This window comes from Balaenoptera borealis (assembly GCF_965194805.1).
Source record: "Balaenoptera borealis genome assembly, chromosome: 14".
NCBI lineage: Eukaryota > Metazoa > Chordata > Mammalia > Artiodactyla > Balaenopteridae > Balaenoptera > Balaenoptera borealis.
In genome coordinates this window covers 54133100-54159321 of record NC_138875.1, presented here as the reverse complement: position 1 = coordinate 54159321, position 26222 = coordinate 54133100, and the positions used below count along the sequence as shown (strand labels likewise).

Below are 26222 nucleotides of genomic sequence, written 5' to 3'. Positions count from 1 at the left end.
CCACGAGAATGGAAGCAAATTGAAGCATAGAATGGAAATCCTGACGACGACAAAAACAGTTAAATATGGGCTCTGCTTTTCTAAAGATTTAAAGCACTGCTAAAATTTTTCTTAAAATTTTATTCTTTCCCTCATTCCTTACAAGAATTTTTCCTCTTTAAACTAAAAGTCTATATTTGTGAGAATGATCAAATATATTACATTATTTTACTCTTCTAGGGAATGATCTATCTAATGAAGTAGTAGAGAGTCAGCAGGAATTGATAGTGGCTTTCAAAACCTTTTGACTATGGTCTACAGTTATAAACACATTTGTCATCATGACTCAAAAACACACATGTCTTAGAAAGCAAACTTATGGTTACCAAAGGGGAAAGGCAGCGGAGGGATAAATTAGGAGTTTGGGATTCACAGATACATACCACTATATATAAAATAGATAAACAACAAGGACCTACTGTATAGCACACGGAACTACATTCAATATCTTGTAATAACCTATAATGGAAAAGAATCTGAGAAAGAATGTATATATAAAAGAATATATTGACATATATATAACTGAATAACTTTGCTGTACACCTGAAACTAATGCAACATTGTAAATCGACTGTACTCAAATAGAAAAAGAAAAAAAACCACATCTTACATATAAGTTATACACATATATAAACACACATCATGGAAATGAAAGTTCCATGACATATGCATCTGACTTATTAAATGCAATGCACTCTAATATTTTTTCTTCTAGTGTGTCCTATTCTGCTTTTGTTTGTTTGTTTGTTTAATGTGCTGGTTGTGACTCTCTAAACTTATCTCTCAAACCACAACCTTGTACCTTGAAAGAGAGTGAATCACTAGGATACAGAATGTCTTAGGTCACATTGCCCAGAAGCAGAGCCTGAGATTCTGACACAGTTATTTATTAAGGGTGCTTTCAGTAAAACTTTTAGGGGGATGAGGCGAGCAAGATAGAGAAGAGGGAGAAGCTAATCTGGGAGGTGGCCTTCAGGTGACCTCCAGCCTCAGCCTGATCCTGCAGGGAGCTCTGGAGCATAAGTGGCCCCAAGGACAACCCTTTGGAGAAGGTTTCAGGGGTGAGCAGTTAGCAGCAGCACCAGCTGGAGTTGGTAAAGGGATCCCGGGGGACTGTTAACATTACATGCTACACAAAATATTGCACCTTCAATTGCTCTGCCGGTGATTTTTGTATCTGGGTCTTTTTAGGAGCCCACCAATACCAACCTCATCAGAAATCACTTGTCTGGTGCATCGTATATTAATGTAATATGGTGTGTGGTAGGGGCGCATCAGGGAAGAAATTCAATCACTATTTTATGTTATGCAACAGGAGTTATTGACTGCAAGTGGGAGACATGGTATAAGTGCAACTTAAGATGGTAATGTTTATATGTGAATGTTAATATATAACTGTGTTTAATTTTCAAGGTAAGTCAGTAGCTTGTTGTGTCAAAAGCTAATGAGAGCTATAATTTACAGAGCTCTTGTTTTGGATAAGGAACTTATACTCATTGTTTTACAGACATCCATTTTAAGGTAGCTATTATTATTCCCATTTTCCAGATGGGAAAACTGAGGCCTAGAAAGATTACGGAACTTTCCCAAACTTATTCAGCTGGTAAGTTTCAGAGTCAGCTTTTGATCTCAAGTTGCTTTACCTGAAAGTCTGCTCCCTTAAAAACGACATTGTCCAGGTTTCTTCACGGTTACTTGTATCAGCACTATAGCTCTAAGCAGATTAGCCATCTCTGGATTAGAAAGTATTTTGTGTTTTAAATTGGTTTTCTTTATAGAGTTTCTTGTTTTCTAAAGACCATGCACAAATCAGCCTGAGTACAATCACAATGGAAGTATGAATATCCTTCTAGAGCCTGTTTTCAAATTCAGATGTAATTAATAAGTAAATTAACAGAAAAATCAATGTATGCACACTCAGTCTCCATATCTGCTCTTGAGTCTCTCCATTACCTTTATGAAATTGAAGATGTTCTCGGTTCCTAGGGTCTGGTTTGCCAGTTCTGTCACCCAGCCAAACTGCTCTCTCATCTTCTCCATCAGATATGTGGTGTCCTCCAAGTGATGCTGGGTCATCAGGAGAACCTGGGCATACTGCTGATTGGATATGTTGACCAACTCAAGGGCCTCATCTACTTTTGTGTATAGTTTAGGAACATCAGGACAGTCTAGCAAAGAAGAAAGTAACATGGTAAAGAAAAAGGTATGTGGGACTTGGAGTTGGGTGTTGTGGATTTAAGTCCCAGCCCTTAAGCTTTCTACTTCCAGCCTTTTGACCTTGAGTGAGTTTTCAGCCAGGTACAATGGGCATGAATGAAATAACACTGCAAAATGCCTGCTCACAGGGCCAGCACACACTGAAGATTTAAAATGTTCCTTTTCCTTGTCTTCCTTTCCATAGTGTCTCTGAAGGTCATTAGGGCTGCTCACTTATACTCTGATCAGGACACATGGGAGATTGCACTTCTCTGCCACCTGGAAGTTGAGCGTGGCCATATTCAAAGTGACGTGTCTTACTGATGGAGGAATCCTTTAAGAATGGTTTAGGATTTATCACCCTCCCTCCCCTGACAGTGGAACTAGTTTTGCTCCATATGGTGGAGGCTCCATCATCCTGAGTGAGGAGATGTGCAGCAGAGCTCCCATGCAAGCTGTAATTGACAAGACATAGAGAGAGAAAGAAACCTTTGTGTTTACAAGTCACTAAGATTCTGCAGCTCTGTGTTATTATTGCACAACAGCCCTTCTGAACTGAAACAGGGTTAAAGGAATTTATAGAGCTGTGCTGATGAGCATCTTGATACTGTGTAAAGATTATTTATCTGCAGACTACAGACGTGTCTATGTGTTAGGGCATCTGGGATCATAAGATATTGTTATTGTAGAAAGAGATCACAGGCTCTTTCGACTATGTCTTCCGCTGTTTACTAAGAAACCATGCCTTCAGGAAGATAGGGGTGGGGGAGAATCCACCAACCAGAAGCTAGGTGATTACCTCATCTCAGGTCTTAAAAATCAGTTTATAGTTTCTTTTTGAGATGTAGATATAATGCAAGATCCTCCAGCCTTCACACTTTTCCAAAAATTGTGTTGGGATCTTCAGGAGAGGGAGACTTTTGTACTTGCAGGTAAAAAAATTTGCAATAGTGTACATTTGAAAATAATTCAATAAAATATTTTGAAAACAAAGACAGTCACAGTTAACAAGATACAGTATACATTTGAAAGGAGATCCAGATATTCTTTTAAAATGTCTTCATTTGCAAGTTTAGAGTTGTTAACTTTTAGAATAGTGGTGTAGTTTTGGTTTTTTTTAAATTATGGGGTAAGAAGGTGGTGACTTCCCTCATGATCTTAGGCAAGGAGAATTCTACAAGGGACACTCATTTACTCTTTTAGAGAGTGGAAAAAGATTTCCCTCAATTAAAGGTGAAACTTTGTGCAAAACACAATCACATGAGAAAGGAAAAAGTAAAACTATCTCTATTCATAGACGACATAGTCTTGTATACAAAAAATCCTAAGGAATACATACACACACACACACACACACACAAAACTACTAAAGGTAATAAATCAGGGCTTCCCTGGTGGTGCAGTGGTTAAGAATCTGCCTGCCAGTGCAGGAGACACGGGTTCGAGCCCTGGTCCGGGAAGATCCCACATGCCGTGGAGCAACTAAGCCCGTGTGCCACAACTACTGACGCCCATGTGCCCTAAAGCCTGTGCTCTGCAACAAGAGAAGCCACCAGAATGAGAAGCCTTCACACCTCAACGAAGAGTAGCCCCGCTCACCACAACTAGAGAAAGCCCACCTGCAGCAACGAAGACCCAATGCAGCCAAAAATAAATAAATAAATAAATAAATTTATTTTTAAAAAAGTAATAAATCAGCAAGGTTGCAGAACACAAGATCAATATACACGTATCAGTTGTATTTCTATACACTAACAATGAACAAACCAAAAATGAAATTAAGAAAATTCCACTCACAATAGCATAAAAAGAACCATATGCTTATGAACAAATTTTTTAAAAGAACTGTAAGACTTGTATTGAAAACTAAAACACACTGTGAAAAAAATTAAAGATGGCTTAAATAAATGGAAAAACATCTATTTTCATGAATGGGAAGACTTAATATTGTCAAGAGAGCCATACTCCACAAACTGACCTATAGATTTAATGCAATCCCTATCAAAATCTTAACTGCCCTTTTTGTAGAAACTGACAAGCTGATCCCAAAACTGACATGGAAATGCAAAGGATCCATAATAGCCAAAACAATCTTGAAAACAAAGAACAACATTGGAGCACTCACACTTCCCAATTTCAAAACTTACTACAAAGTACAATAATCAAGAGTATGGAATTGGCATAGGATAGATATATGGATAAATGGAAGAGAATTGGGAGTCCAGAAATAAGCCCTTACTTTTGCTGTCCATGGATTTTCAACAAGAGTCCCAAGACAATTCTACAGGGGAAAGAATAGAGTTTTTCAACAAGTGAAACTGAGACAACTGGATATCCAATTGCAAAAGAAAGAAGCTGGATCCCTACCTCATACCATATACAAAAATTAACTTGAAATGCATCACAGACTTAAATGCAAGAACTAAATATATAAAACTCTTAGAAGAAAGCATAAGCATAAACCTGTGTGACCTTGGATTGGGCAATGGTTTCTTAGATATGATACCAAAATAAAAAAAGAAAAGAAGAAATAAAGTAGACTTCATCAAAATAAAAAACTTCCATGCTTCAAAGGACACCATCAAGAAAGTGAAAAGACAGCACATAGAATGGGAGAAAATATTTTCAAATAATATATCTGATGAGCATTCAGTATCTAGAATATGTAAAAAAAAAACTCTTACAACTCAACAATAAAAAGACAAATAACAAAATTAAAATATGGGCAAAGAATTTGAATAGACATTTCTCCAAAGAAGACATGCAAATGGCCAATAAAAACATGAAAAGATGCTTGATATTATTAGTGATTAGAGAAATACAAGACAAAATCACAATGAGATACCACTTCACACCCACTAGGTTGGCTAAAATAAAAACGATGGGCAGTAACAAGTGTTGACAAGGATGTGGAGAAATTAGAAACCTCGTACATTTCTGTGGGAATGCAAATGGTACATCCACTTTGGAAGAGAGTTTAGTAGTTCCTCAAAATGTTAAACATAGAGTTACCATATGACCCATATATATTTCATGGTATATACCCAAGAAAATTGAAAACATATGTCCAAACAAAAACTTATACACAAATGTTCATAGCAACATTACTCACAATAGCCAAAAAGTAGGAACAAACCAAATGTCCATCAGCTAATGAACGAATAAACAGGATGTGGTATATCCATATAATGGAATATTAAGCAGCCATAAAAAGGAATGAAGTTCTGAGAGATGCTACAGTATGGATAAACCTTGAAAAAATTATGCCAAGTTAAAGAAGTCAGTCACAAAAGACCACATATTGTATGATTTCATTTATATGACATACCCCGAATAGGCAAATTCAGAGACAGAAAGCAGATTAGTGGTTGCCAGGGGCTGGGTAGGGGAAAGGGGCAGGGAATGGGAAATGACAGCCAATGAATATGGAGTTGCTTTTTGGGGTGAAAATGTTCTAGAATTAGATAGTGATGATGGTTATACAACTTTGTGAGTATACTAAAAAACACTGAATTGTATACTTTATGGTATATGAACTATATCTTAATGCTGTTACTTAAAAAAATACACTCACATGATCTTTGGGACCCACAGTACCTTAAGGCATTTTTTTAGTCACCATATAGACATGAGAATGAGTGTTTCAAGAAAAGGAACAAAGAAAACCCACATTTAGCAGATGTCTCTTATGAAATGTGACAATATGCATCTATTAGCTTTTGTTGTGCAACAAACAAAAATTTATTATTTCTCATGTTTTTGTGGGTTGGTTGGACTATTCTTATGTCTGAGCTGGCTCAGCTGGGGCTGGATGGTCTAGACTCTCACATTTTGAGGGTCTCAGCTGGCATGGCTGGGACCTCTCATCTTCCAGAAGGCTAGCCTGGGCTTGATCACGCAGTGGTGGATAGGCTTCCAGTAGCAAGAGAGGACAACTTTAATTCACAAGCACATTTCAAGCCACTCACATTTGCCAATATCTTGTTGCTTAAGGACAGACCCACAGCTGAGCCCAGATTCTCAGGTTGAAAAAACAGACTCCAGCTTTTGATGGGAGGAACTGCAAAATATTGTGGCCGTTTTGTCTTTAATCTAGTGTGCATGTATCACCTTCTGCCTATGAGAGTTTCCAGTTTATACCTGTGGTTGTCAAGCAATTATTAATATTGCCTACATCACTTTTAAAAGAGATCCAGTTTAATTGATAATTATATGGTCTCATGTAACAGAAACTGGGCTGGAGACAGACATTCCTTGGTATAAATTCCATGTGCCTACCTCCTATATTAAGAAATAAAATATAACCCAAACAGATGAACCCCCACCGTGACCATTCCACATCAAACTCCTTTATCTTGAAACTACTATTTTGAATTTAGGTGTATACATCTAGTACCAGTAACTGGTATGGGAAAAGAGTTACTTACAGTGAGTCCATTTAAAATTGGGACCAAAAATGTATGGTAAATAATGAAAAAAAATGATTTATAATGTTTTGGAACATATTTCATTTATCTTATATTTTTCAAATATAAGATTATAATTACAGCTGTATGCTTAGTCTTAGAACAAAGAATGAGTCAAATGTCGATAAAAGAGGCAAAATCATTGTTTGACAAAACATACAAGAGTTGTTTGTAAAACACTGGAAGCAACTTAAATGTGCTTCAGCAGGAGAATGGATAAATAAATTGTAATGTGCTTACACAGACTAACATACAACAATGAATTTGTGAAATTAGAACCACACGCATTCACATGACTAAATCTCCCAAACTGTACTGAGTGAAACACCAAGGTGCAAAAGAATACATAAGCGATAACATTTATACTATTAAGAAATATTATCCAAAACTTGGAAACAATGCAGAAGAAAGGCTGTGTGTCCTTTCAATGTCACATAAAGTATTGTCTAAGAGGTCCACCCAAAGATTACTTAATTCTCTAGGGAAATGATCCTTTGTTGGATTTACTATTCACTGTTGATTCGGGCCAGACTCCACGAAATTAGATGTAAATTACAGACTGAAAAGTTGCAAATAATTTTTGTCCAGTAGAGACATAAATTATTTTGGTCTGATAGAAATCATAACTGCAAAAGTTACAGTTTTATTGCTCTTCAGTACATTAACTAGTTTTATATCTAACTTTGCAATCTTACTTCCACATTCTGTCTATCCTTGACAGTAAACACTTCAGTCTCTCCTGTACTCCTTTAAACCAGCTTAATCACTCTGCTCGTTCCCTTATTAATGGAATAAATCAATCTTAACATGCTCATTTTGTACTTGTATGAGTCATATTTTTAAGCTTAAAAGTTATACTTTGACAATATAAAAACTAAAAACATGTAAAACATTGCTATGTATGGTATATGTGTGTATGTGTGCTATATATAAATGCATATGATAAAAGTATAAAGAAACACAAGGAAAACAACAAGGTCCTACTGTATAGCACAGGGAACTATATTCAATATCCTGTGATAAACTATAATGGAAGAGAATATGAAAAAAGAATGTATGTATATATGTATAACTGAATCACTTTGCTGTACAGTAGAAATTAACACATTGTAAATCAACTATATTTCAATAAAATAAATTTTTAAAAAAGAAATACAAGGAAATAATAAGCACCAAATTCAAAATAGAAGTTTCCTACTGTGTGGGGAATATAGTCAGTGATGGTGACAAAGGTGGTTAAAAGTTACAAACTTCAAGTTATAAGATAAATTAGTACTAGGGATGTAATATACAACATGATTAATATAATTAACATTGGTGTATGTTATATATGAAAATTGTTAACAGAGTAAATCCTAAGAGTTCTCATCACAAGGAAAAATCTTCTTTCTAAAAAATTTTTTAACTACATGAGATGATGAATGTTTACTAAACTTACTGTGTTAATCATTTCACGATGTCAAATCATTAAATTTATAAGTGCTGTATGTCAATTATATCTCAATAAAACTGGAAGGAAAAAAAAACCCAAAACGCTTTCCTTATAAGGGGATAAAGAGGATGTGATGTGGAAGGGGCACAGCAGGGGCTTCATCTATTTTGGTAATGTTTTATTTCTTCATCTAGTATTAGGCACATGTGTTTTTATTATTTTATTCTATATACATTTATCATAAAATATAAAAGTTTAGATTGTATGGGAGGGCTTTCCTGGTGGCGCAGTGGTTAAGAATCCGCCTGCCAATGCAGGGGACACGGGTTCGAGCCCTGGGCCGGGAAGATCCCACATGCCGTGGAGCAACTAAGCCCGTGCGCCACAACTACTGAGCCTGTGCTCTAGAGCCCACGAGGCACAACTACTGAAGCCCATGCGCCTACAGCCCGTGCTCTGCAACAAGAGAAGCCACAGCAATGAGAAGACCACGCACGGCAACGAAGAGTAGCCCCCGCTCACCGCAACTAGAGAAAGCCCGCGTGCAGCAACGAAGCCTCAAAGCAGCCAAAAAAAAAAAAAAAAAAAAAATTGTATGGGAGCACATTAGGACAGCCTTTCCTCTGTTTTACCTTTGCAGCAATCAATTTATACTGCATGTATACTGTGTGACTCGATGTATACTGATTATCTGATGTGTTTATACTGTATTATCTGATTTCTTATATATTGTCTTTCTTTTTCCAGTTTTGTTGAGAAATAATTGACATACATCACTGTATAAGTTTTAGGTATACAACATGATGGTTTGGCTTACATATTCACAATATATTCTGAATTGATTGCTGTTGTGGGTTTAGTTAACATCCATCATCTCATACAGATACAATAAAAAGAAAAAAACATTCTCCTTGTGATGAGAACTCTTAACGATCTACTCTCTTAACAACCTTTCTATATATCACACAGCAGCTTTCGCTATAGTCATCATGTTGTACATTACAGCCCTAGTACTTATTTATCTCGTAAATGAAGTTTGTACCTTTCAATCACCTTCTTCCAATCACTTCCCCCCCCCCATCTTCTCTATTATCTTATGACAATCAGGGAGAGATTATTCTTCAAAGCTTTTAACTGGAAGTTAAAGGAAGTTAATGATACATAGGTGGCATGTTTGAGTGGGACTGTTTTTGTAAGAGGTCAGTATATTAGTGTATATTTTTCTCTTGTAAAAACTTCTGTTGTCTGTATGCAACCTTGTAACTGAGACTTGAAAAACAAACATTTGAATAATAAGAATCATGAGTACTTCAGACATTTTATTTAATCCTCAAAACACCTGTGTGAAGGTGTATATTAATTTCATTTTCCAAATGATGAAACAGAGGTGCAGAAAGTCACCCAGGGAGCAATTCTGAAGAAATAAGACCCTCACATCTGCTCTAATAAAAAGGTCCAATTTATATTCAATCTCTTGCTCCAAATCTTGGCCACATGTTTTAGAATTTCCTTCCCTTAGGGCTTTGGCAAGGTAAAAAGCAGAAGCACAGGTATCAAAAGCTCTTCTTGGATTTTGCAAAAAAAATTTGCGTTCACACCCTAGCGGTTGGGAAGTGACTTCAGCTGGGGAGGGGAAGGGACATGAGGGTCGGAGGAAAGGGGGAAGGGCCGGTGGAGAGAATTTTTCACCTGGGGAAGGAATGAAAGCCGCTCTCGGTCAGATCTGGGAAGAGGCGAAATGCACTGCTCAGGGCTTGTGAGAAGTTACTATCTGTATTTAAATACTAATTAGTAATTAACCCACCATCTGGAAAGAATTAATGCCACTTGAAAAAAAACTTACTTGGCTAAAAATCTGCTTACACATTTTGAAGATTTCTTCATTGGTGGTTCCCTTTCTCTGCAGTAAGAAGGAAGAAGTTGCCCTAATTTGCTCAGAGTTCTCTTTTGCACACAAGAGTGTTCGTTTGGTCTTTAACCATAAAAATTTTTCACGGGAATAATGAGGGAATTTTTAAAAGGGGAAAAGTAAGTTGACCTACCTTTGAATAATAAACATTTATAAACCTGCCCTGAGCACCCCAGGATGGCAATGAACACGCCAAAAAGAGCTTGAAGGGAAGCAAATGAATCCACGATGCCTGTAAAAGTGAGATTTGTGACCTCTGACCAGAATACAATCGAAACCCTGAGAACATAATAATCATTTACCTTCCCGTAGGTAATCCTGACATTTTTGGCATCTTGCGTGAAATTGGAAACATTCCGACGAGTTCTGGCGAAGTTCTCCGCGCAGCCCTCGGCCCCGCACAGGCAATGCCGTCCTACTCAGGCCGCCGTGGGCGGAGTCTGCAAGTAACAGCATTTTCACATCAGTGTCGTTAGACAGTTTGAACCTTAAAGGCATGGATAGAATGTCATTTCTCTTTCTAACCAGCACTTGCAAAATCTTTGTTCTGTATTCAATCGTAGGAGTGCATACTGGTGCAACCAGTTGCAAGGACAATTTGGCATCTATTAAAAAGTGCATGTATCCTTTAATCCAGCAGTCTCATTACTGTCATTATTACTCATCATTACTATTATTACTACTTGCTTCCCCCAAACCCCACTCCCCGCACAGAGGTTAATGCATATAATTTTATTTTCAGGAAGGAATCATGAGGAATTATTCATAGTAACTCTATTGGAAGAGAGACTTGATGGGGTGGGAGAGGGCAGCTTTCATTTCTTTTGTTCCTTTGTATATTTAAATTATTTTAAATTTAGTGTGTCATTTTTATCATTATTATTTCTGATATCATTGGGGTTAACTAGATAGGGAATTGTAAGCCACTTTTCTCTTTGGGCTTCTATTAAAATTTTTTCTAGTAATTATTTTAATTTTTTCAAGCTGTAATTTGAACGTGTATTGGAGTTCCAAAGATATTGGAAATGTCTGTTTCTTAAACTGGGTGGTAGGTATTTATTACTATTCTTTTTTGTGTTTCACATATATAATGTTATAAACAGTAGGTCAAAGATTTAGGAAAACATCTAAAGCAGATCAACTTTTAAGAAACTTTTTTTTTCCTGGAATAATTAACCATCCATATAAAAATGATGATATAAAAAGAAGTCGTCCAACAGCAAATTGACAGTTCCCAACTGAGTGTTTCACATTAGAAAAAATTTGTTATTAATTTTTAACCTGATGATATTCTGTTATATTAAATCCTTGATGTTAAAAAATGAAACATTTCGAGATAAATTGTGAAGTTTACTGGGACTTCCCTGGCGGTCCAGTGGTTAAGACTCTGTGCTTCCACAGCAGGGGGGCAGGGGTTCGATCCCTGGTCAGGGAACTAGGATCCCGCAGGCCGCGTGGCACAGCCAAAAGCAACAAACAAAAAATGTGAAGTTTATTGTTTAAAAACCTACGAGGCATTTGCTAGATCATCTGGTGGGTAAGGCAGCCATCCCCTTTGTTGAATGGGAGTCATTTTCTCCCATTCCCTATAGATTTAGTGGCATTTCCTCTCGCCCCAGAGAACCCCTGTGAGTTCTACTGTAGAGCAACTCTGCATTATGTGCTGTTAATTTTATCTTCTCTATTAGACTCTGAGTCCTTTGAGAGAAGGAATTTGGTCTTGTCATTTTAATCTTGTCATTCTTCCATAACTTCCTCTGTCATTTCACTTACGATATGGTAGTGTAATTGTTCACTGACCTGTTTTCCTTTCTCTGGACTAAACTCCTAAAAGTTAGAGGCTGTGTCATCTGTGTCATAATCATTGCTTATTCACAGCATCTAGATGAATACCTGGTATATTCGAGGATGGCAAATTGAGGGCTATATGAACCAATTCCCCATGCTATACTCATGAGAGTAGCCCATCGCCTACCTTCGGCCATGCCAGAACAGAGCCTGAGGACCCTTCTAGGCAGTTACTTCTAGTAAATCATCTACCCTCCCAACTTGCCTGTTTACCCCCTAGGAAAATTAAGGACAGCAAAATTCTCCAGGGCAGGATTAAAACCCAGATCTCCCAGCTCCCAGCACCCAGCACTGTGTGAAGCTACTACACCACAGTTTTATTGAATGGATCTCATCTATTCTCTCCAGGGATTTGTAAGCCAAGTGAGGACAATTGCAAAACCTATCTTATTCTGTTTCAACAGATTCAGCAACTGAAGTCTAGAAAGAACAAAGTAGGAAAGAAATTCTTTCATATGGAGACTAAAATGAAACAAAACTCGATAAAATTAAAAAATATATTAAACAAGCTATTTCATATTTTTATCACCTTTTTCCTTTTAACAGTGTTCATTATTCAATTTTAGCTACTTTTCTAATTTTGGCTCTTAGGATGATCATGACAAATAAAACCTATCTGTGAAGGCTGCCAGATACATAGTTTACACTCAGAAGATATTAACCACTGTAATTGACAGGAGGCAGCTTTCCTATTGCTATTGTAACAGATTCCACAGGTTTAGTGGTTTGAACAACATAGGTTGTTTTACAGTGCTATAGGTCAGAAGTCTGAAGTGGGTCTCAGCGGGCTAAATGAAGGTGTTGGCAGGGCTGTTCTTTTCTGGAGGCTCTAGGGCAGAATCCATCTCCATGCCTTTCTAGTGTCTGGAGGCCACCACCCTCCTTGGCTCCTGTTCCCCTTCGTCTATCTTCAAAGCTGGCAAAGTAGGGACAAGTTCCTCTCATAAGGCTGTCTCTATTGATTCTTTTCTGCCTCCTTCTTCTACTTTTAGGAGCCCTTGTGATTTCACTGGAGCCACCTGGACAACCCCAAATACTCTCCCTATTTTAAGGTCAGCTGTTAGCAACCTCAATTCCATCTGCAACCTTACTTTCCCCTGCTGTGTAACCTAACATTTTCACAGGTTCTGGGGATTAGGATTTGGGTATCTTTGGAAAGCTATTATATTATTCTGCCTACCGCAAGAGGCAAAGGTTTATTCTCATTAGGTGGATTTTCTAGGGGCAATAGGTTTATTCCTCACCTACCACCAGTCCGGAAAAGTGATGGAAACCACACGCAAATACCCCACAGCCCCTGCCTGCCCTATTTTTGATAAACTGTCCTCATGCACTCATCTGGGAAGAGAATCTCTCCTCTGTTGAGCTTGCTGTCTGGTTAGGGTAGGGACACTGGAGAGAGAAGAGTATAAAGGTGTAACAAAGGCTTTTTTTGTTTGCTGTTTTGTTTTTGTTTTTACTTTCTGCACTTGCAGGGGACCCTGGATCTCCAGATTATCACTGAGGTGACGGTGGTGCAAGGAAGGAACCGACTAGTTTAGATTCCTCATGTAAGTGGGATATAATATTTGTCCTTCTGTGTCTGGCTTATTTCACACAGCATAATGTCCTCCAGGTTCATCCATGTTGTCACAACTGGCAGGATTTCTAGAAGGAGCCCGTTTCATTTTTTGTTAGAGAAGAGCATCCCTGTCCTTGACTTAATGTTCCATAGAGATAAGTCCAAGGAAACACAGATTCTACCTGTGGCCCACACGGCAACTCTCATTTCTGAGATGCTGGCTCCCAGGCCCTCCACAGAAGCCCAAAGAAGTTACCTCCTTCTGCCTTACAACTTAAAGCAGCATTGCTTTTTCCAACATGGAATATCAGAGGGCGTGAGTGGTATTGGTAGAAGGCGATTATTATCATTTACAGAAATTTCTACAGTCTTGGGTTTGTCTCTGAGTATTTTCTCTGGTTTTGTGCATACATGATGTGATCTAAGGGATTACAGTAGCGATGCAGAGGAGGTCATGGAAGGCACTAAATGTGACCTGGTTTTACATGGCACTAAGGTTTCTTCCCAAACTGGGAGTTGAAGAGACTGGACTGATTTTAAAGAAACCCCATGATGTTCAAGCAGAATAGAGCCAAGCATCTGCCTGAGCTTTAATAAAGGAGGCAACTGTCTTTTTCAAGTTCTCACCTTACCAGCATTTTCTTTCTCAGCTTTGAAATTTTGCTTTAGAAATAGAGAACAGCCCCACAGAGCTCTCAACAAAGACGGGAGAAGGCTAGTGTTTGGCAGACCTCAAAGCTTTTTCTAAGAGGCTGTGAGACTTTGATTATCCATAAACCATCACTCTCAGAAACATTGTACAATGACTTAGAAATGGCTACCATTTCCAAAGTTAAATAAAACTCAACTTTAGCATAGATATCTAAATAATCTTTTAATACTTGCCTTTGTCTTGTTTTGATAAATCCTCGATTGCCTTCAGCATCTCAGTAACTGTTGCACTGACACTTTGATAAATAGAGAGACTGAAATTACAAAAGAGCTGGAAGAAGCTGGGAATGTCCCAGCTTTGCACAGGATGTGCTTTTTTTGCTGGCTCTTTGGAAAAAGCTGGAAAAAAGTAAGGCTCCATGAAGTCTGTATCTGACATGAAATATGATTGAAAAGCCTGGTCAAATTCTTGCTGCATCTGTTTGAAGACGTCAAAACTCCTGTTATAGAGAAATCCCACATCCATAGTCAGTTGGCTGAACATGTTCTCTATCTGGGTCAGTTGTGCATCTTCCTCAACGAACTTCTCACCTATGGGAAGGTCTTTTTCATTATCTTCATGGAAAGGAAACAGAAACTGATATATCTTCCTGAAAAAATGTTCAAGCTGTGGGGTGGGATGGGGGACAGAAATGAAATAAATTAATTTTCTTTTGGACTATTTTTTTATTGTGAATTTTAATGTCAACTTACAAGTAGTCATTCCAAATCAAGAACAGTTCTGGGCAAACTAGGAAAAGGTGATCCACTTTAAGATAATTTATTAACATTCATGTACCTGGCTTTGACTTTGACTAAGGAAATAGGGTCTAAAATTCCTCCTGGTTTCTGTTTGCCTACCAAGGCCTAAGAAGGCCAAGTTTTCAATATTATTGACAAGCCACAGTCCTGATGGTGGTGGTTGGCATGCATGGTTTTAGACTGTGCAGCCTGAAAACTGTGAAGAAGGCTCTTGTCTTTCACCTCTGTCTCAGTGCCTTAGTTCTTTTTTTTTTTTCCTTCAGTGGCATGCCATTCGTGTCTTTATGCTCTCCTCTTTCTCATCTCATAAATTAGTCCACGGAAAAGATCAATACATTCACACTGAACTATAGATGCTTCATACAGCTAAATAGGTTACTTCGGGATGTTACATATTACCAGTGATCAAAGCCCTCCTTGGCTGTAGTCAAAGGAAGGAAGCTCTAATTATAGAATTTCCTATTCAGGGGGAGATCTTCCAGCAGTCACACCATGTTCTACTTCATCTATGTGACACATAAGTTCATGCCAGAACATAGTTGCCCTTGTATGATAGTGATATGACCCTGTTGTATGTTTTGGAACGTAGCAACCATTGAACATCACTGTGGGAGCACTCCCCACCCCCGCTCAAGGGCTGTTCAGAGAGTTCTCCAGGGGTTCTTAGAGGACTCATGCCTTTCTCAAAAAGTAATCTGGGTGGATCATCTGCCTCTCCCTCTGCCAGCTTCTGTTTACCTGAACGCAGCCACAAAAACGAAACTTTAAAAGCCCAAGAAATTGTCATAAGGTCACACAAAAGGCACATATAGGAATGGTCCCCAAAGCCCCTGACTTCCAGCCAGTGCTCAATCCAGTATACTCTAGTATGTTAGAGAGTGGCTATAAAAATAGAGCAGATGCAATTAACAGTGGAGGCAAATTAACTTGGCATATGAATTATCCTAGGGGTTGTTCCTTCTGTAATTGGGGATGGCACTGCCAAGCCAGGAGCAGAGTCTGATTACTGCATGCTCTGATATGGAGAGGGGGATTTCTCTGCGTTGCATACTCAGCCCACTTCTTGAAGGGGAAGGGAAATTCAGGCCAAGAGAAGAGGAGCCTTTTATGGGTCAGAGCTCATCCTATTCAGGTCACCACCCTCTGTGATTCCCTCTGCCCAGAAGAGAGCCAAAGGGGACAAAAAAGAAAACATGCCAGTCCTACAGGATGTGCATGGATTGGGGTAAAGGGGACGTGAATGTGGGCACATGTGTGCACGGGCATGTGTGTGCTGCCACAAGAGGGCAAACCCATTGAAGGAGAGACTCAGGAGGCAGAGGATGCCCTCAAAGGCTTGGCCTCCAGAGAAAACATTAAAGCAGGTTGAAATCAGAGACTATAATACTATTATTCAGAATGCAATTCAGCAAACACTTATTGAATGCCTACAGTGCTTAAATGAAGGCAGATAAGATATGGTTCCTGCCCTCAAAGAGCTTACAATCTAGTGGGAACATGTTCATAAATAACAAATACAAGACAGAAAGAGTCAGGGTATTTCTGAGAGATACACACAGTGTCCTGAAAGGGAGGGACAAGCCCTGGATGGCTGTTCTAACTTAAAAATTATATATCCACAAGTGATTCATACATAAGCATGAATGCTAGATTCTAGGTTGCAAAAGGCCAATATCAGATCATCCATATATATTCTAAATATTAACATAAGTTAATTTTTAAAAGTAAGCTGAAGCACGTACCTTAAGAACTTAGAAACCTTGAGCTCTATTTCTCCCTTACCTTGTTTTTCACAGAGGACCAACTGTTTTGGCAGGTTGTATAAAATCTCATGCAGTTACTTTCCAGGCAAGATTTGCATTCATCCCAGGAACCTGTCAAAGACACCTGGCATAGTCTTTCTTCCTCTTCTAGATGTTCTTGAACTTCATCCATAAGTTTCAGGGCCTCCTAATTAAAAAGTAGAAACACACACCTTAGTTCCATTTCATGACTCTATGTGTTGTACCTTAGTTGATTTCACTCTTTACAAAATGTGCGTATTCTAAACTAAACCTCTGGGAATTCCCTGGCTGTCCAGTGGTTAGGACTCCTCGCTCTCACTGCCAAGGGCCTGGGTTCCACGATCCCTGGCCAGGAAAGTAACATCCCACAAGCCCTGCGGGGCGGCCAAAAATTAAAAAACAAAAACAAAAACAAAAAATACTAAACCTCATTCCTTCTTCAAGCCCTTAGCGTCTGACAGATCTACCCTGAAGCTTTCTGTTAACTTAAGAGCACTGCTTGATCTCTATTGAAGACCGGGCAGTTCTTATCCACCTGTTCATTCATACAGTCAACAGCTATTTATTGAGTGCTTGCTATGGGATGGACATTCGCTGCCTGTGGGTGAAGCAACAATGAAGACACAGCCCCTACTCTGCTGAATGACTGTAATTGATCTGTTTACTTGTCTCTCTTCACTTCTAGTCCTTGGAGGATGTGGAAGATGGGTTTTTTTTTTTTTTTTATAATATATATATATTAGTTGCTCTCATTTGTATTTTTTCTTTTTTTTTTAAATTTATTTATGGCTGTGTTGGGTCCCCGCCTCCGCGCGAGGGCCCCCCCCAGCCGCAGCAAGCGGGGGCCACCCCCCACCGCGGCACCCCCCGCCGCGGAGCACAGGCTCCAGACGCGCAGGCCCAGCAACCGCGGCCCACGGGCCCAGCCGCCCCGCGGCACGCGGGACCCTCCCAGACCAGGGCCCGAACCCGCGCCCCCCGCACCGGCAGGCAGACCCCCAACCACTGCGCCACCAGGGAAGCCCGAAGATGGGTTTTTAAGGCTTACAAAGTTGACACGTTTATTTCCTTCATTTATGCTGCTTTTAATTTTTGTATGTTCTTAAACACTGCAAGGAAGCACAATTCTTGTGTATCAAATCAAATCTTGTATATCAAATTCCTGTGTACTGTATATCACAATTCTTGTAGTGAGTTGCATTCTAATGGCAAAGATGCTATATTCTGAGGGGCTTCGTTCTTCTCATCCATATTCCAAGCACTCCCCCTTGTGGTGCCTGCTGTACTCGGCCAGGTCCCGCCCAGCAGAAGCGACACATGTCCCTGAGAACGTCAGCCCGGCCCCCAGAGCTCCCCCCAGGCCAGCCCCACGTAGACCCCCCGCCTCCCTGTAAGTGTGGGCTTCTGCAGACCGGCTCCCTCCAGGCCTGAGAAGTAGTTCAGGGGATTTAGGGGAAAGCCTCAGAGCGGATGGCGACTCCCTTAAGTGAAAAAAAACATGAGGGAGCACAGTTTCTAACACCAATGTAGTATGCACTTTTACCTACAGTAAAAAAAAAGAAATCACCCTTTCCTGGCATATTAAGTCCAAAGAAACACCTGGGCACTGACAATCCCCCCACATCTCCTCTGCAGGGCTCAGATTTTTCAGCTGCCCTCATGGCAGAATCCTGGGGCTAAGCCGGGTGTCATTTGCTACGTCCCACATAAGAAACCTGGCAGGGCTCCAGTCTGCCAAATGCACCTCGTGATCCAGACAGGTTTAACTTGTCTCTTTGGGCTTTGCAGAACAATTTTGGAATCCTACAACTTCTCAAGAAAGGTTGCCTCACCAGGACAGGCAACAGTACTGCCCAGATTTTCTCAATCAGTCTTTTAAATATTCTGCCCATTGTCACTATAAACCGAAATCCCAATATTTCCAATTACAAACTACACTCACTGTGGACCCTTGGGCAAATTATTTAACATCTCTGAGCCCCTGTCTCCTTCTTAGCAAATAGGAATAACTGTAGGATGTACCTCTGAAGGTTGCATATTAAGTGAGACGAGCAAGCAAGGCACATAGTCCGTAATCATCTGATTTCCTTCCACTCACCTCCAAGAGCGTAACAAGAACCAGTGACCAAATCACATGGCCCAAGTTTTGGTACTGAAATGTTGCCATGGAGGAAGTAGGTCTCTGGTTTAGGAATGCCTTGTCCATGCCTTCTGCTTCCCCCTAAATGTCCCACCCAGAGATAGATTCCATACTTAGAACCCTCTTCCTGCAGTTCAAAGTCCCACACAAACCTGGATGGGGGTGCGGGGCGTGGAGAATCACTTGAAGCTGCTGCAGGGTTTCCCACTTTAGTAAGAGCAAGTTTCAGATGCTCCCACTAAATATAAATAGGGAGAAGCTGACGAGGAGGATCGAGATTACACTGGATCACCTGAGGATGGGATGCGTTTTGTTCTGGGAGACTTGGGGGCACCCACCCCATATTTGTCAATTTGTAATTTGTGTGAAGTATCCTTTATTTCAGATTGAAAATAATTTTAGGGAGGGAGACAGAGGGTTAAACAGGTTTTTCCTTTTTTAAATGAATTTTTAAATGAGTACCCAAACCTTAAGAGTATAATTCAATGATTTTTTAAAAAATAAAATAAGTAGGGGCTTCCCTGGTGGCGCAGTGGTTGAGAAGCTGCCTGCTAATGCAGGGGACACGGGTTCGAGCCCTGGTCTGGGAAGATCCCACATGCCGCGGAGCAACTAGGCCCGTGAGCCACAATTACTGAGCCTGCGCGTCTGGAGCCTGTGCTCCGCAACGAGAGAGGCCGCAATAGTGAGAGGCCCGCGCACCGCGATGAAGAGTGGCCCCCGCTTGCCACAACTAGAGAAAGCCCTCGCACAGAAACGAAGACCCAACACAGCCATAAATAAATAAATAAATAAATTTATTTTAAAAAATAAAATAAAAAATAAAATAAAATAAAATAAGTAGGTCTTAAGAAATAATAAAAATTCTACTAGCTCCTGGGATTCTTCAGGGTCAGAAATGGAACTAACACTTGCTAACCTGACCCACACCAAGCATTCTTTCCATAGTATGTGCTCCCTCCTTGGCTTGCCAGGAGGCCCGGGAAAGGGAGAAAAACAGAAAGTCACTGGGTCTTCCACAGGCACAACGCCAGTGGACTTTCTCCTGGGTCAGTCATGACAGGGTTACAACACTGTAAAGCAACCATACTCCAATAAAAATTAAAAAAAAAAACACAACACATTAATTAACATCTCGAAACTCAGTTTCCTTAGCTGTAAAATGAAAGTGATGGTTTACTCAGATGTTGGAAGGACTGCAGGTGATAATGTGTTTTATAAAGGGCCTGTGAATGACATCTAGTGTGGTTATTCCTGGTGGCCAGACTCACAAGCCCACCAGGGAAGAACACAGCTAGGGGGGCTTCCACATTTTCCTCATGAAGAGCTGGTTTTCATTTCCTCAAGGTCTTTTGATCTCTGCCAAAAGGGAGGAGGGCTTCCAGCTGCTGGTCAAGCAATCTCCTTTCCTCGACAGGGACCCTGTGTGGTGCAGGGAGAGGGATGGCTGCAAAATCAACCAGCTGGTGACAGGCTGACTACAGCTTTGGGGTCCCAGCCTGTGATGTAGCCCTGCTCCAATGGATCAGGGGACACCCAGTGGCCACCGTGAATTCCAGCAGCTCCGGAGCTTGGTGACCCCCAACTTTATAGGTCTACAGGTCTAGGTGTAGATCAAGGTCTAGAGAAGAGATATTAGGACTTGTATTTGTGTTTTTTAGATTTAAAAATCAACTATGGGGAGGAGAAATGGGGAGTTGTTTAATGGGTATAGAGTTTCAGTTCTGCAAAATGGGATGAATTCTGGAGATTGGTTGTCCAATAATGTGAGTGCCTTTTTAAGAAAATATTTATTTATTTGGTTGAGCCGGGTCTTAGTTGCAGCTCGCCAGTCTTAGGTGCAGCATGCACGTGGGATCTAGTTCCCTGGCCAGGGATCAAACCCGGGACCCCTGCATTGGGAGCATGAGTCTTAACCACTGCGCCACCAGGGAAGTACTGTGAATGTATTTAATACTATTGAACTGTACTCATAAAAGTGGTTAAGATGGCAAATTTTATGTTATGTATATTTTACCACAATTAAAAATGCTTTCATGAAAATAAAATTTAAAAGTAATTTACTCCCAATTTTAAAATTTAAAATATTTTCCAAATTATTTTTGTTATAGTTTTGATATCCTCTATAAGGGTATGTTGGAAAATAAACTTAAAAAATTTTTAACTGTTCTGAGTGTCATGTTAATGGTTAATGATATTAAACTATGAGCCATGCAATGTCTATAATTTAGAAATGTATTGAGCTTTATACTGTAACATATGAACAGTTTTTAATATGGCCCATAGACATTTGAATATAATGTATATTCTCCATTGATAAGATACACAGTTTGGACAACAACTATTAAGTAAAGGTATTTGAATTAAAAAAATTGATGAGGCTGATGTACTCTTTCACATGCACTGGTGCTTGTGTCAGGCCATTGTGCGTGGCCAGCTGTGCGTGAAGACCCTGCGGGAGAGACACTGGTTGCCTCTCTCTGTTCGCTTGGAGCCAATTGCAATGACTTGCCATTTAAGAGGACTCAGGTAAATGTTGTTTTTTAACTACTTTTAACTAAACTAGCCCTCACTAAATGAACAGGAGGCTTTAAAAGTTTCTTGGAAAAAAACCCCAGCAGATTAAAAAATATGAATAACTTAAGCTCAGGTAGATAAGAAGCAAATGGCAGGGCTGCCACTTTTTCATTACAAGCTCTTTGGCCTTGTGTCAGTAAAGATATGATGATCTACTCAGATTTGGCAATAAGCTAAAAAATTTTCAAAATATCTAGATTATTTGAAATATGGACTTACATCTACCCAAGCTAATGATGATCCCTAAGTGCATTCTGTGCCTTGAGATAGTAACGGTAGCAATTCATGTGTCTAATTGAATAAATAAATTAAAATGCATATATTCAGGAGTGGATGCTGACAATAATTATGGTAATAGGGATGGGAAAGAAAAAAACTTTGGAGGCCACTGATGTAGCCAAAAACTCCCAGACACTTTTGACACAATATCCCAACTCAAAAGGCACCAATAAAGCATTTTTAAGAAAGCAGCACTTCCCAAACAGAGCCGAATCCCCCAAATTCCCGAGTTTGGAGTCCTTCGAAGGCCTAATCTACAAGGAATATGTTCTTTGAAGAAATCTGAAATTTTCTTCAAACTCTTCCTCCAATAAGGGCTGCTCTCCAGAAAATCTATGATTAGGGTAAATAAGTAATTCCTCCAGTGCACTCAGACATGCACTATTTATGGTCCAGATATAGTTAAGGACAGGTATGATTTTCAATGACTGTACCTGCTTTTCTTCTTTGCATTTCTTCAGGGTTCTCATTAGTTTGCTATGTTCCTCCTCTCTTCTTTCCATCAGGATTTTCATTTGCTTCATGCCAGTCAAAGCCTTCTTCACCTCTTCATCTATATCTATCTCCCCAGCCTTGGAAAAACCTAAAAGATTACAATGTAGTTGTAGTTTTTTCCTTTGAGAGCTGATCAGATTACAGTGTATCAGAATACAATGAGTTCACCAACTTTTCATGTTCCCCCAGCGGAGGCTTAATTGTTTTTTTTTTTTTTTACAGCATCAAACTTTGAAAGCAGATCACAATGATTTGGGCTGTCAGCTGCCACATGGACACGGCTACCACCCGGGTGATACCTTCTGTTCCTCACTTCTGAACTTCTAGCCAAGTCAGAGTTCATTTAACCCTATTCTTATCATTTTCCTCAGGGCCTGTTTTCATTTATCCAATTGTTTTTCTTTCCCTTAAAACTCAAGTGTGTTTATATTAGAAGAAAACATTGAATTTTCTTCACAGACAATTTATATTAAATGCCCAACTGGGAACCTTAAACAGAGTGAACAATTTCCTTTTCTTTCAGCTTCAGTTACCTTCCCAGGAGGCATAAAACCTAGAAAGCATCTTGTATAATGCAAGATTCTTTAATAACCTACTGGACATCTCTTACACCCCTTTAATAAGCCTTTAGTGAGTATGAAATTCATGGTTTGTCATTCTCTCTTCACAATAGCCAATGTGGCTGCCAAAGGAGCTTAATCTGGCCTCCAAATTTAATTACAGATCCCCAAAAAGAAACGTTTAAACTAATTTCTTTTCCTAACTGTTAAGTACTCAAAGCATATCTCATCAAGCAAAGGCCACAAGTTAATGAGCACAGACCAACCAGATTCAATGTCATTATAACCCATTCTTTCACTATCTCAAGAATAACTGCATGGATTACTTTAATTGTTTAAATTTTTCAAATGCTAGAAAAGAATTTCACTGTTCATTAAAACTGTGCTCAGAGGACACCAAACATCTGGATGAGACCAAGCAATGCAACCCAAAACGTTGGCAAGTTTTATCTCTGTGATGGCAAACATCTGGATATGTGGACCGTTCTCAGAGTCGCATTTGGAATTTTCTATTTTTATCCAGATGCTTGGCGTCTTGTCTACTTGGCTTAAGTGCCTGGAGAACATCTCACCGTGAAACTAGAGGGCATCCTGAATACGGTTATCTCTCAACTGTAAATCACCGTAAATGCCAGCAGGACATGCAAACAGGCAAACGGGACACAGCGCAGATAAAGAAACCAAACATTACCCTTCAGGTCTCCATGGATAGCAGTTTTGTCCTTCCAAGTAGGTGCACAGTGACAATCTTTCAACCACAGCAGATACACAATAAACACCAAGAGTGGCAGCTTCATGTTTCCGCTGTGACTGCAAAGGAAAAATAAACCTGCATCAAATACCTTAGGTTAAGTCAGTTTCTACTGGCATCAATTGAAAACACATGGTGATCCAAAGCATTTTTCTGTCAGTTTTTCTTTATGACTTTAGACAATGTATGCTGATATGGCTGAGACATAAGGAAACCTGAAATCTAAATAAATTTAAAAAAAAGACAACCCAAGTCCCTGTTTTGTTTACGTTCTTCCTGACAGTTAAATAAGGTCATCATCTGAAGCATTTGAAATTTAGGGCAACCAATAGCATGGATCACAGCCCCATAGAATCCAAACTGCATTTTATTTCCTTGTCAACAGTAAACATCCCCAAACACATAATTAGATATGTCAAAGGGACTGTTTTTTTTTCAAAATTCAGAGTCCACAAGTAAGTTTTAATCTAAATGGCTTACTACTTATTTTTTTATGAAAGCAAAAACCCCTCAGATTTTTCTCATACATCTTATAAAGTCCATCAGGATGTATGAATCATGCACAGCTAAATTTGTTTCTTCTCAGATAATAAATTTCCTTTTAAATTTAATTTGATAAATATTAGTTGCAAACATTCCAAATAAAAATGTATGCTTTCATAAAGTTATATCTATAAAATAACTTAGATTATCTTAATCCCTCCCAAAGGGGATATTTATCTGCTTTATGTATATTTGTTATTTTGAAAAAAAAAAAAACTCCATTATTTAATCAACATTTGGAATATCTTTTAAAAATAATAGTAGTTACAAAGCTATCACATTTTATATCTACGGTTATCATTTGAACTAGTTCTCTTTCTATTAAGACCCTATTTACCAAATGAAGTTTTAATATATTTACCACCAACTTTGCAGGCTCTCCCCAGTGAGGTTGCCACCAGCTTCTGGAAGGACCTTCACTTTTCTCTGATTTAATTTTTGTCTGTGTCAGGGATTTTGCCTTGTTCTATTTGATGACACAGTTCTTAATCCTATTAACCTAACATTTTGAGATTAAGAGTATGGTTTAAAATGCGGTAGGGTTTAGAAAGAAACACTAGAGGGCGGGCTGTCTACACGATCAGGAACAATGACCTTGAGTTACTTTATCTTACACAAACATTTTTTTAAAAAAAATATGGAATGCTTCATGAATTTGCATGTCATCCTTGTGCAGGGGCCAAGCTAATCTTCTCTGTATCGTTCCAATTTTAGTATTTGTATGTGCTGCCGAAGTGAGCACACACAAATTTTTTTTTTTTTAAACATTTTTTTGATGTGGATCATTTTTAAAGTCTTTATTGAATTTGTTACAATATTGCTTCTGTTTTATGTTTTGGCTTTTTGGCCTCGAGGCATGTCTCGTGAGGCATGTGGGATCTTAGCTCCCTGATCAGGGATTGAACCCACACCCCCAGAAGGCGAAGTCTTAACCACTGGACTGCCGGGGAAGTCCCCACAAATATGTTTTGATAGGACTCATTAAAGCCTTAAAAAAAAATTAATTAATTAAAAAAAAATATATATATATATATTTTTTTTAATTTTTATTTATTTATTTATTTATTTATTTATGGCTGTGCTGGGTCCTCGCCTCTGTGCAAGGGCTCTCTCCAGTCGCGGCAAGCGGGGGCCACTCCTCGTCACAGTGCGCGGGCCTCCCACCACCACGGCCCCTCCCGTTGCGGAGCACAGGCTCCAGACGCGCAGGCTCAGCAGCTGTGACTCACGGGCCCAGCCGCTCCGCGGCACGCGGGATCCTCCCAGACCAGGGCTCGAACCCGTGTCCCCTGCACTGGCAGGCAGACTCTCAACCACTGCGCCACCAGGGAAGCCCTATATATATTTTTAAATTTGAAATTTATGGGACTTCTCTGATGGTCCAGTGGTCAAGAATCCGCCTTCCAATGCAGAGGATGCAGGTTCAATCCTTGGTTGGGCAACTAAGCCTGCCCGCCACACCTACTGAGCCCACATGCTCTGGAGTCTGCGTACCACAACAAGAGAGCCTGCCTGCTGCAACGAAAGATCCCACATGCTGCATCTAAGACTGGACGCAGCCAAAAAATATATATATATATATAATAAAATAAATAAATAAAATTGAAATTTATTCTGTGTATATTCTTTTACAGGCCAAACAAATTTCTTTGACTGAAAGCATAAGCAACAATATGAAATAAAGTAAATGCTTAGTTAAAACATTTTGAGATAACTAATAAGGACCTACTATATAGCACAGGGAACTCTACTCAATACTCTATAATGACCTATATGGAAATAGAATCTAAAAAAGAGTAGATATACATATATGTATAACTGATGCACTTTGCTGTACAGCAAAAACTAACACAACATTGTAAGTCAACTATACTCCAATAAAAATTAATTAAAAAACATTTTGAAGATTATTTACATAGTCGTTTGGCATTTTAAAAAATATATGCAAACACATTTTAACTAAAGTGATAACATTTAGCATATAAGTGAGTATTTTACTACAATTTGATAATTAGCTGAACTGAAAATTCAGCTAATGATTCATTTAAAAGCAATTTAGAGGGCTTCCCTGGTGGCGCACAGGTTGAGAATCTGCCTGCCAATGCAAGGGACACGGGTTCAAGCCCTGGTCTGGGAAGAGCCCATATGCTGCGGAGCAACTAGGCCCATGAGCCACAACTGCTGAGCCTG

General features: G+C 39.3%; 1 protein-coding gene and 1 long non-coding RNA gene across 2 annotated transcripts in view; both read right to left on the bottom strand.

Moving 5' to 3' along the window:
* CLUL1 (clusterin like 1) overlaps positions 1-24788 on the bottom strand; it is a 29944-nt gene extending 5156 nt beyond the window's left edge. The window contains exons 1-6 of the mRNA XM_082353635.1: positions 23430-24788; positions 22118-22266; positions 16686-16853; positions 14337-14769; positions 10345-10482; positions 1993-2207 (exon numbers count right to left, since the gene is read on the bottom strand). Of these exons, the coding sequence (XP_082209761.1) occupies positions 1993-2207; positions 10345-10482; positions 14337-14769; positions 16686-16853; positions 22118-22266; positions 23430-23535 (1209 nt within the window). The 5' untranslated portion in view covers positions 23536-24788. The remainder of the gene's footprint in view (positions 1-1992; positions 2208-10344; positions 10483-14336; positions 14770-16685; positions 16854-22117; positions 22267-23429) is intronic.
* Positions 1-26222, bottom strand: part of LOC309610599 — a 504212-nt gene that overhangs the window by 462429 nt on the left and 15561 nt on the right. The window lies entirely within an intron of this gene.